Here is a 13,162-nt window from a genome sequence, read left to right on the forward strand (position 1 = left end):
TGATCATTTTGGAAACTTTTGTGTATCATTGTGGGGAAATACTGAAGATACAATGTTAAGTGGAAAAAAATCCAGATTTTGAAACCATACTCACATATAAAATATCTCTCTGAAATACTTATATATTATATAAATATTTCTATATTATATACATAATATAGAAATTATATATAATTCTGATTAAGACTTGAAGAGAAGAGAAATAATTCAAAAGTTTTTAATTGTTGAGGGCATAGAATTATGAGTGAGCTTCTTTGTTGTTGTTCTGCATTTATTTCCAATGATGACATGAAAAATATGAACTCTTTAGAAGAAGAAAAATCAGCAACCTGATACCGTTGCAAATTTGAGAATAACTAAAGAGACTTGTAAAAAGCATCAGGTTAATTAGCTGACTGCTCATTTTTCTGGTCACTGGCTAAGCTTCCCATCTTCTGAAAAAGGATACAGAGGTTTATTGGAATCGTGGTGTTATTTAGATGAGGGAGGACTTCACATTTTGCTGTATACTTGCAGCATATTGTTTCCTTGGATGAAACTCTCACCTTTTATTCACTTCCTTTACTATTTTATATCTCCATTTGGAAAACCGGCTCAGATTGTTTTGGGTTAGCACTAGCAAACATGCAAACATCTGAATAATGTCCCTTCTCGTTGCAGATGCCATCAGTGAGCCATACACTCAGTTTTCTCTCTCTCAGTCATTAAAGCTTTAATCATTTGATACCCCTTTCCTTTTAAGGCTCAACTTTCAGTGACATGCAAATGGTCCAATATGATAAACTGATCTCTGCCAATGCATGAAATAGGCGTAAATGGCTCTAATGAGTAGAACATCCCTGGGGTAAGATCTTTACACCACATAGTTGCTCTAATGTCCTGGTTGTAGGAATCTCTGGCAAAAAATACAAGCCAGCGGAATCACGGAATCACATGTTGTGAGGTAGTTGACTTTTTTTGTGTGTGCTACTTGATTTGGGCACTAATATGCTGAATAGTCTTTTACTTAATTACACTTTGTCACTACTCTTAACATCGTACTTTAGCATTGTTCAAAGAGTGTTCCAAGGAAAAACAGCTCCAGAAGATGTTCAAAGATATTATTTGTAAAGAACAGTTATCATGCTAAAGAGTTTAAACAGGACTCCTTTTATTGAACTGACTCTATTGGCCTCTGTCTGCTCACATGGTAGATCTCATTTCAACCTCTCCTCCTGATGGAACATACTGTTGCTATTCTTACTTTACAGATGAGGAAACTGAAACATGGAGGTTGAATAACTTCTCAGACTGATAAGCTCATGAGAGATAAAAGTGGCATTCACAGGCCTAACTCCCAAATTTACACTCTTTACCACAAAGCAATACTAATTTTTTTTTATCTGAGATTATCTGGGATTTCTCCAGGGGTTGAATATACTCATATGATCTATTAATTCCTACAGTGAGATGTACTATTTAACATTTTCTAAAATGTATCCCACCATGGAAAGTTTCTGTCTCCAGCCCTTCCCCTCCCACCCCTCCCCCCGCATTCCCCCTCACCCCCCCTCCACTCCCAGCATCGCATCATCCTGGGATAGGAGGTCATGAAAACATACTTCGGGGAAGACGTTGTCAACTGAAGCAAATTAAGAAAAATAATTTGTAACATAGAATTCTATTGAAATGAAAGTTTTCTACCATTTGCCAGAGTTGCAACCCATATATATTGAAGTACTGCTAAGAAATACTGAATTTATGCTCATTTTTACTTTCAAGTTCCATTTGGAAATTATGACATAAGGAATGACTGGCTAAAGAGGAAAGGAAAGAGGGCTAAAGGAAAGAAGGCTAAAATGTAACAAGTGTCATTTATAGCAGCCATTTCAGCAGGTACCTTGTATATATTGCCTCACTAGATTCTCTCCATCTCACAGCTGGTTTTGAAATTGCTTTTATCTTTTTGTTACAGATGAAAATACAAAGTCTTAGGGAGTTTAAGGTCTCAAGTAGGTAGTATGATAAACAATTTGAAGTCCCAGCTCCCAAACACATAATACTACACTCCTCTTGAAGCTGTCTCCCTAGGGCATGTCCATCAAATACAAGTATGCTATTCCACCAGGTTGGTCCTCTAAAAAGGACCTGCAGCTTTTTATAATATATTTAAAGCTCAACCACGTAGTAGTGTATTCCTTATATCATCTTTACTTTAAAAATATTTGGATTGAAAAGGTCATTACAGTTGCATAATCAGTAGTGCCTACTGTATAGAAAGGGATATAATGTGTTTGACTGTATTATGATAGTGATAAAAATTATAATAATATTTATTAGGATTAGGTGTTTACTTGTATGCCAGATGCTGTTCTAAATGCTTTATATAGCCTATCTTGTTGATTAGGCAAAACAAAGTAGAACTCTATGTATTACAAAATATATTTTCTGCACTGTGATTTTTTTTTATAGAAGTCAGAATTTAATTCTTCTGTATTGCCAGTAGGGTGTTGTTGAATCTTCTTGCTAATTGTAGATATTTTTAAAGTAGATTAATATCATTTCAAGACATTTTTATACCAGACCTTCACAGCTGGGTAAAATCGTATGAGGTTCCATGCTAACACTCTAATAGGTCAAGGTATTTTTCCCCTACATTTTAAGAAATGGGACTGCTTAAGGAGCCTAAAGAAAAGACAATGAATAATTTAATTGGAAGTCAGCAAAGGAATTTGAAATCTTAGGGAGTTACCTTCTTAATACTACTTTTGAATTAAATCATCTCAGATCAATGGAAAGGTCAAACACCTTGTTATTGATTCTTTGTAATTTCTTATTTACCATAAAAATTCTCCAGGTTTATACCTGTGTGATAAAGATCAATTCACTGTAACAAACCAAGCAAGAGAGGCACAAGAGCTCTGTTACTATAGCAACCCAACCTGGCAGTATCTTCTGGGACTAGCTCTAAGGGAAGGTCCAATGATAGCGAGGGATATTAGTTTCTTTTCTGCTCTTATGACACATATTGATTTACTGTGAGTAAAAAGTAGCATGGTTCCAATTGCATACCTTTCCTGGTAATGAAAAATGGGCTGTTGTGTAAAAATGCAAAGGAGTTTTAAACAACTGGCAGGGAAAATAAAACTTTCATTTATCTTAGTGGAAACATTGCACAAACAGCCATTACTCAGCAGCTGAATGTTAAAAATTCATGTTTTGAGTAACATGAATATAAACCCTTCATCTCATTTAGCAATTTATGGGAGCAGTGGTTATGATTTCAAAACTATCTAATGGCTTATATTCACTTCTATGAAAAAATATGGCCATTTTTGCCTCTGATAGATGTAAAATCTCAGGCAGCATTCATAGTGCTCTAATCCATGGTGAGAGAAACATGGCTGTTATTAGAACGTGAATGTTTTAAAATTGGATCCCTTTCTTTGCCCAACTGCCTCAAAACTGAATGCTAATTCGGGAAAAGCAAGCAACGGCATTAAAAATGTATCCAAACACTTTAATTTCAGATTTTAAATTATTTTTTATAATAGTTTTGCTCCATTAAAAACACTCTCATTTGTTTGTAACTTATTCATGTTCAGTGAGGCTGGGCTAATAACATGGATATAATTTACAATTTGGTAATACATCTCTCAAAGGACTTTGCAAATGTTAATAAGTCCTCTTCACCTTTTTTTTTTTTTCTGAGAAAGGCATAGATCTTGGATGAATGCAAAATAGTGATTAACCATTGCTGTAAAATTTTAGCTGATGAAGTACTATCTTTCCGATAGATTCATCTCTTGAGTCTGAAAACCTTTAACCAGGGAGAAACTGAAAGTTGACTTTGTCCAAGATTGTACCCACTACTACACCTGACACCACTTTTGAAAGCAAGGGAAAAAGTGCAGTTTGATATCTCTTAAAAGAATGGAAAGATTAGCTAATATATCAGGACAGTTCTTTATGTTCTTATTGGAGAATTCACTTTGTCTTCCATTGAATTGTTAACAAATGTATCAAGTGTGAAGAACAATGAATAAATGAAAACTCAACACCAAACATCCCTCTTCCCTGAGAATTTGTCACTATTGACCACTTAGCATTGAGAAGATTTTCAAGAATTGTATCTATTTTCAGCTGACCTGAGAAGCATTTTTATCCATCTCTAACTGGATTAGCAGGATTTACCTACCATATTGTACAATACATGTCTGACTCTATTTCACCTTCAATCATTTTCTTTTGCCATTGCACTGCATCTAAATAAATGGACAATTTTTTTTCAATAGCCACAAATCAAAATTATTTAACTTACAGAAGCATTGAGAAATTAAATGGCTTCGCTGAAGAAAAGCACAGGTCCTATGATCTGCATTTCCAATTTCTCCATTGCTACAACCTTCCTGCCATTAAGATAAATTTGCATGTGTGTGTGCATATCTTATATAGTAATATGTGTGTGTATGTGTGTATATACACATACATGTATGTATATGTATATGTAATGAAAAGGTACAATATTAGAGTAAAATTAGTTCAATGATTGGGCATTTCAGTTATCAAAAAATTCTCAAGTTGATTAATCTGTGCCTATTATGTCTGTATTTCTTTACATATACTATATAACACTTGCCAAATGTTTTTGTGTGTCAGATGCTTTTCTAAGAACTTCCTTGGATTCTTTTATTTAGCCCTCACCACTGTTTGAGATAGGCACTGTTATTATCTCTGCTTTAAAAGTAAGGAAACCAAACGTTAGTGAGTTAATTACTTGCCAAAAGTCATAAAGCTGGAAGAGTCAACCCTCTTTGAAATCAACATATCCGATTTCAGGGATAGGGTTTTAACTATACATTATTCCTTCTATTTCAGACCGTCTAGTCTTTTGGCGGGTCATGTTGTGAGTCTTACTGTTCAACCTTCCAGCATCCGTAAAGAAGTGATCCATACTTAAAGTGTAGCTCCTAATTTGCCTAGGCCTTTGTTGGTTCTGACAAATGGAATTGAACGGCTAATCCCTGTTGGGGTGTCAGACAAGAAGAGTACCCAGGAAACAAAGAATCTTGTAAAACAATAGCACTCCCCACCCCCATAAAAAAAAAAAAATCAGAAAAACCAGCCAGAATGGCATTCACAGTGTTCAATATATTCATTGATTTTTCTTTTCAATATATTGACCAGATTTGAAAAGTCTTCCAGAGGTAAAAGTTTACTCTGGAATCTAAGGAATATTCTCAAGCTACTATAATTACAGTTACTGTAATTACCTATTTCCAATTTGCTTTTGTGCAGTTAAGATTAAATCTCTTTAATCTGATTATATATGAAAGGATTTTCTGTACATGCTATGGTTACAGTAGGGAGGTGACATTGTCTTTTAGACCTTTTTATACTTTTATGAAAGGGTCTAAATTAGACTTAGGACAAAATGCAACCTGAACGCTTTTGGCATAGCAATTGATGCTTTTGAAAGCAAGTTCCCTAAAAACGGATGTCAAGTAATTTTGAATAACATTTTTTTCTTAACTGTTTTTCTGCTGGTACTTCATGGTGGTAAAGTATATCTTAGTTTTATCTGATTTGTAAAATACATTCACTTATACATGAACTCATTTTATTTTCATTACTACTCTGTGAGAAAAAGCAGTGTGATTGTTAATTTACACATTTTACTGATGAGAAAACTGCAGATAATAGAGATTTAACAACTTTCCCAAGGTAATCCAACTAGCAAGTGCTTGATCTAGGTTTAAATCATATTATGGTTTTTTATATATTAAATTCCACATATTTTAAGTTTCACACAATAAAATTGCCCTTTGAAGGTTTTTGTTTTTTTGTTTTTTTACCTTAACATAAATGAAAACCCTTAGTTGTTCACTGTGTTTTTGATTAAGGATCATTGGCCTTGCTTGCAAAGTAGATATTTCACAGTAATGAGATTGTAAAGTTTACAAGATTTTTATCTTCCTTCCATTTGTCATCATCCCAACAAGAACATTTCTGGGTTTATATGTCCTATGCTGATATAAATGTGAGTCACTTTTAGCGATTAAAATATCAGTGATTTATTTTGCAAAAGGGAAAGAAACAATTATGCACAATGTGTCATGTTCTTGAATTATTGATGAGTCTTCTAGAAGCCAAAGAGCAAACCAGTGAAATATCTGTCATTGTAAATTGTACATAATTAGGGGTACCTGGCTAGCTTGGTGAGTAGAGCATGCAACTCTTAACCTCATGGTTGTGAGTTCAAGCCCCACTTTGGGCGTGGAGCCTACCTAAAAGTAAATAAATAAATAATCATAATTATCCCATGGGCTCAAGTTGCATAAACAGATTGTAGCAAGATTCATGAAGAAACACACTTTGCAAATGTGGCCATCCTGAGTTTGTATGAATGTAGTCAAAATGGTGGAAGTTTTATCATTACAGCATTGATTATAGCAATTTAGGACTTGTTTATTAAAATCAGTTGGTTAAGTGTCTGCATGACTTGGTCAATTTAGACTTTGCCTTGCATTTCCCTCTAATACTTGGCATTTTGAATTTCAGTTCCTCAGTAAAAACATGGACTCTCAGTCCTGGACCCAGTAAGTGCCACCATCACCTAACTGCCCAGCCTTTCGTTGCAAGAGCCTTACTGATTCACATCAAATTTTAGTTCACTAGAATGGTGTGTTCAAAATTTTATTAGTATTAACATTTTCATTTGAAGCTGGGTTGTGTGTTGTTTCAGAGTATATTCTGCCAATTCCTGCCATCTTGTTAGAAGCATACTAAGATCTTAAGGAAATCTTTGTGTAGATTTTGGGAGGAACAAGGCATAACTAATCATATTTGATTTCATGTTAGCCTTAGGATATATACTCAAATTGCTTTATAATAAAAATCTTGATGTTACAAAAAAAATCCCAATCCCAGTGAGTTATTTGGTGACATTCTCCCTGTTTCCCTAAAAGGAACACCAGAAAAAAATCACTACATTACATTAGTCTTCTAGTTGTAGCTTTCTTTTCACATTGTCATTTCTTACACACATTCACTTCACTACACTCACACATTGTTCTAACGTTCTTGGCTATTATAAAGAAATGCCTTGTTTTTACCCCAGAGTTTTTCTAATCTACTATGTGTTACAGACAAATTTGAAGGGCCTGGAAATTCCATGGGAAAAAAAGATTATAATTTCTTGAGCTATCACCATGTAAAGGGCTTTTTATCCTTTTGTTTTTAAACCAACCCATCCCAATGTTTGACTCTTCATTTTCCCTTGGTTAACAGTCTCTTTTACTCTGAACATTCCATTTGTCTTCTTTTTCTTGAAATCCAGCCTCATAGAATATGTGGGGCAGAGATAATTAAATTGTCTGAAGCCTCATTTGAAGGCAGGCAAAGGGCAGGGCTGATTTCAAATCTGTCTTCTAACCTTGGCATTAGGCATAAAGTCTCCAAGGGTCACATTCTCAAACAGCAATATCCAAATAGTAACAGATTCATTTGTCATCATCTACCAGTGTGTTAGTCATTATAATGTTATCCAGTCTGGGATTTTTTAAAAAATAATCATGGTGTTTGAAGTCCTGGGTTAATAGAAAAATTATGGGAGCTCATATGGCACAGAGAACATTAGGAGTATTGTTAAAGTCTCATTCCCTGCCCATCTGATAGGACTAAGGCTAAGGTGGGCTTCAACCTTGCACAAAGAGGCACTTTGGACCACAAAGTATATGTCACCAAATTCCTCTCCCATCATGATGTCTACAAAATACCTTTCTACCTCCTCTATTTCCCTAACTATCTGCAGCCAACATGACAAAGAACTGGAAGTGTTTTCAGAGGCAAAGAGAGGAATGTCTCTCATAATCAACCTTGAGAATCTTATCTATCTCCTGTATTTACTCAGTATCTTACAACAAAAAGGAAATTTCCATTGAGCACTGAAAGAATTCCAGAGAAACCTGGATTTCAGTTGACACCTTGGCACCAAAGATTGAATAGGATCTTTCTTCATATACAGCATTCATATATCTGATGGATAACACTTTGACATATATCAACTTGAGGAAAGATAAGGATGGAATATTCTTAGCATGAGAGTTTCCTCTTTGACTAAAAAAAAAAAATTACAGCCATGATAGTATCTAATCATGGGAAGGGAAAGAAATGTTTCCTAAGAATGACTTTACTTTGGAACTCTGATGCTTAGGCAGAGAATCTGGGACACATCCTTCAGTTCTGATTAAAGAATTTACAATAAATCTCTTTTCCAATAATCTAGGTGTCTCCTTGTGAGTATGTGACAATTGTGAGATTAGGATTCTGCATACATTTTAACTTACAACAGAAGGAAATGGTGGAGTATCTTGTGTGTCACACAACTTTCTGAGGGTGAATATAATGGTAGGACCTTGAGTAAAGAGCAAAGGGCCAAAATGAATGAGCAGAATAGGCATCAGCAAAGTTAGAACAAGATGGCAGGATTTTCCCCTAAAACAGGAAATGTCATACAGAAAATAAACACTTTGTTTAACTTAACAATTTTCTCCAGGATTTCATTAGACATTCTCTAGAGTGTGGTTTGTTTTTCTTGTGGAATCGAGACACAGACTTGATGTCTCTTTCCCTGGTAAAATTACTTTCTTCCATATCTCATGTTTATGATAAAAGCTCTGAGCAAGGAGCAGAAGACCAAAGGACCCCAGAAAATAGGTAGTTCCAACATTTGTGTTTTAAAATGTCAACGGCCAACACTGTCTACAATTCTCAGTCTGTGTATACCTCAGTTATCACTTAGGATCACTGTAAGATACAGTTATCACTATCGGATAAAAAGGAATATGGGAACAGTTCTTACTGTAACTTGACAAAGTTTTCTCTAATCTTATCGCAAGAGATCACAATTTGCATTTTCAGGTGATGTTCGTGTACCTCTCTGCAATGGCTACGAAGAACATTTTATGAACTTCCTATCTTCTTGTTTCAGTAGGGTCTTCATGGTTGTGACTATGTCTCCACAGCCAAAGCAAAGCAGACATTTAAGGTAATTACTTAGATAATTAAGGGGAAAACCTCTCCACTTTGCTTTCACTGTGGAACCTTGGCCTCCAGTCAAATGAGGAAAGTTGGGCACCTAAACGTGAATATTGTACCTGTTTTAAAAATTTCAGCGAGGTATTAAAATGCTGTTTCTTCTTTGGTTTTCCCATCATTCTTTGTAAAAACAGCAAGGTGGGGCTTACTGTGTGTGGGTGGCAGGCAGTAACCTAGTGATTTCTGTCTTTTCTTAGTACAATTTCCATGTTCCTCGTGTGTTCCTTCCCTGAGCTTGTTATTAGAATTATTTGGAAGTATAAACCTGCTTTTGGCTTCTGTATGCAGTATCAGCTTAGTCTTTGCTTTAAAATATTTAAAAACAATACCCTTGTGGAATAAAAATGAAACACGATATAATTTCACAATATCTCCATACCGTTCCCATTGCACAAATTGCCTTTGTGGTTTAACACATGGAACCTCATGAACCCCTGCCAAATTTCTGCTTCTGACACCACACCTAACCTCTCAATGTATCAGCAGTGCTTTAACTAACACATGTGACTTACCACTTTAGTACAATAAAAGTTAAAGAGGTTGAGAATGGAATAAGACCTGAATTTGAGGCCTTGAGGTTGCCAGTGTAAGTAGAAACATTGGATCATTTTTTTTTGTTTTTAAATATCAATAGTTATGATTTAGAAAAAAGTAGCCTACTCGAGTAGGTCTTATCTATTCCACATAACTACAAAATGGTTGTTAGAAAAGCCCCATTGTGTAAATTCTCCTTTAAACAGGATGACTGTATCTTGAAGCTAATTATGAGAATTCGTTTAGATTTCTAAAGTATTGTTACATTTATTTCTTTATCCGTAATCTGCTCTGTTATTCATTTGGCAAATACATGAGTGTATACTGTGTGCAGAGAGCTACCAGAAAGCCTGAGGATACAGTTTCTCAGTAAGCTCTGTTTCTTTATAAAGATTGTGCTTAGCAATGTAGATAATGGGTCATACACTGCTAATAATTCTGACAATGAAATATGATGTCATTGGTTATCCATATGAATAATTGGCAAGCAGGAAAGAGAGATGAGTCCCCTTAAATTCACTTCTAAAATCTTCTCTGAACCTGAGAATGTCATAGAACATCAGAGTGCATGACCGACTTGGGTGGCAGAAACACTGGGCGTAACTTTGCTTGGACCTGTTGAAAGACATTGCGTGGTCTTGGGAAGCAAGTGATTATTAAATGAAGGTGAAATCTCAATCAGTTGGTCTACTCTGGCTGTGACCGCCTTGACCCCCATGTGTCACCAGAGCTGACTGAACCACTCCTGCTGTCTGGGTGTGCAGTTTCCCTTGTCACTGTTCAGGTGTCACTTGGTTAAAGAGGAAGAGGCTGCCCTACAGGTTTTCCTTGTTTAAAGTATATAAGTGGCTATGTTCTTTTCACCACCAAAATGACCATACCTCTCCCTGCTTTTCTGAAAGTTATTTGTTCTTAAAGTTTAAAAGTCCATGATGCCTATTGCAATCACACTAACGTCAAAGATTTTTAAAGAGGGCATGCATTGTTCCACTAGAATGTCAGGCAGGTGGCTACCTAATGACCCTTATCACTTTTCTTCATATTGTAAGGGTGAGTCTCTGTAGAAAGACTTTGTTGTTAGTGTGATCCCTGTAAGTATTGTGGATCTTAGAGGGGAGCTTTGTAACGAAGCTGGTGTGCCAGTTCTTTGCGGGTAGTACACATCTCCCTTTGGGGAGGCCCAAAACTGTGCAGAGTTCTCTTCTCCCTTTTTCTCTGCCTTCTCCTCTTTCCCCAGAGAAGTTTAGAGGAAGGGAGTATACGTCGCCAAGTTTTTTAAGGTGACATCCCTTTCCTGGTTGTTCTTTCTTTTGAAGCATGTGTGCTCTAAGTATGGACATAGAACAACAACACTGGCATTGTCCTAACTGGAGTCAAATGCACCAAAATCAACATCTAGGCTTGCTTCCTGGGGGGCATTGCTTGGAGACCCCCTAATGCCTAGAGAAAGAGTTCCTGGAGCTAAGTTTTATTGTTCGGTAGGTATGGTCCTTTCAGGAGTTATTTCTCCTTTTACTCTTGAACTCAGGAGCTTTTGGGAGAGTACCAAGAATTTCCTAGACAGTGGCAGACATGATTTAGGAAGATTTCTCACAGCTTGGACCCGTGAGTCAACCTACCTGGGGGCCAGCAGAGGCCAGTGCCCTCATTCTTTCTCCTCCTGGAGGCTGCAGTCTGCCTCCTGTGATTCCACCCTGCTCTCACACTGTTCCCTACAGAAAGCTCAGGCCTGTGGCCTTTCTGACTTTTGCTGGAGAGACTGTCAAGCTGTCTTCATCTGTGAGTTTCATTATCCATGTCTGTACCCAGTTTTCAGTTTTCCCTGCGTCGTTTCGTACACCTTTCCACAGGTGGGACTTATGCCCTACCCCTCTTTACTCTATATCCAAGGCCACACCACAATCCTAGTCTCCCCAATTTAGACCACCTTCAGATCTTGCCAGACCTGTATAGGCCTAGAATTGGCCACCTGCCTTGGGATTTGTTGGTATGAACTGTTGCTCTCTCTGAAGCAAGATTACCTTTTCTGCCTGCTGTTGTTGACACCCGTTAGATCAATTCTTTTTATCCCCAATATGTCACTTGCCACAGCAGGTTATAAAAAAGATGGCACGCACCATTTTAACCATTTCGATTACAGCAGTTTCTACATAACCAGTGGCTGGTGCAGGAGGTGTTGAGGTACTTAAAATGCCTCCACCCAGTGTCTGCTGCCTGGACATTACTAGTTAAATACATCAAAGTTCCATTCACGTGCAATGTTTTAAATTTATTTTTGAAAGAGGTTAGAGTGGAAGAGAGCCAAAGCATAAGAGACTCTTAAAAACTGAGAACAAACTGAAGGTTGATGGGGGGTGGGAGATGGGTATGGAGGAGGGCACCTTTTGGGATGAGCACTGGGTGTTGTATGGAAACCAATTTGACAATAAACTTCATATATTGAAAAAAAATAAATTTATTTTTGAGAGATAGAGAGAGGGATTGTGAGTGGAGGAGAGACAGAGAGAGAGGGAGAGAGAGAATCCCAAGCAAGCTACATGCTGTCATTGCAGAGCCCGATGCGGGGCTCAAACGCACAAACCACATGATCAAGACCTGAGCTGAAACCAAGAGTTGGATGCTTAATCAACTGAGCCACCCAGGTGCCCCTATGTGCAATTTCATAGTCAATGATCTTCAAACCTATTTACTGTGTAACAAGTATCTTCCCAGAATAACCCAGTGCTTTCTTGTATTACCAGGTGTTGGAGCTACTGTAAGTGGCTCATCTTCATCCACATTCTCTCTCTGATTTCTTTAAAGTGAAGGGTTTCAAACCAAGAGTTATGTCTTTGATTAAAGTATATTTGGTATGCCATTTTGAACAGAACATTTTTACCATATTTTAGAAGAACAATTCCTGGACTTTTTGTTTGTTTGATAGCAAAGCATTGGAATATTTATCTAAGAGACCCATAGTTGAATTGCCTTGGGAAAGTGCTTAAGGCAGAGCTTGTACATTGACTTTAAGAATTTAGGCCATGCTGGGGGAGATATTAAAATCAAATTAGAGCTCTATCTTTCACTAATCTTTCATGTGATACATTTCTTGGCGTTAGTTGGGGGTTAGAGTTCCCAAAAGAGTGTTATCTATCCTAGGGTTTTCCTGTTAATCTGGATCTCAGGAATCAAGAAAGGCTATCAAGGGAAAGAGAAGTCCGAGATGAGACTCAGGGAATAAGCTGAGGTTAGCCAGCCAAGATTAGAAGGAAGAGTGTTTCAAGCAGAATCAGGAAGGAAACAACATGCACAAAGGCTCAGATCACCAGAGGGGAGAAAAAAGGAGAAAGAGAAAGGGGCATAAAGGGGAAAGACAGAATGAGGCATTGTCAAAACTCCTAGAAGTGCAGCCATCAGACCAGAAGGCTCAAGGGGAGGAGAGGGTGAAGAGAGGTGTGAGGCAAGGGGAGATGTGAGGTAGGCAGGTACATGAGTCAACTCCTGAAGATCCTCCTGTGCTCTAGCACAGAGCTTTGGCTTTCTCCTGAAGAGCTTTGGCTTTCTCCTGAAG

General features: G+C 37.1%; 1 protein-coding gene across 2 annotated transcripts in view; it reads left to right on the forward strand.

Annotated features, from left to right (window-relative positions):
• Nucleotides 1-13,162, forward strand: part of GAS2 (growth arrest specific 2) — a 121,726-nt gene that overhangs the window by 76,696 nt on the left and 31,868 nt on the right. Inside the window, exon 7 of one of the 2 annotated variants that reach the window (XM_047072359.1) lies at nucleotides 8,975-9,028. The exons of the other annotated variant lie outside the window; for it this stretch is intronic. Coding sequence (XP_046928315.1) covers nucleotides 8,975-9,028 — 54 coding nt within the window. The remainder of the gene's footprint in view (nucleotides 1-8,974; nucleotides 9,029-13,162) is intronic. 2 annotated transcript variants of the gene reach the window in all.

This window comes from Lynx rufus, unplaced genomic scaffold, assembly GCF_022079265.1.
Source record: "Lynx rufus isolate CCGP_SWC_20201006 ecotype Redwood Valley unplaced genomic scaffold, mLynRuf1.p SCAF_9, whole genome shotgun sequence".
Taxonomy (NCBI): Eukaryota; Metazoa; Chordata; class Mammalia; order Carnivora; family Felidae; genus Lynx; species Lynx rufus.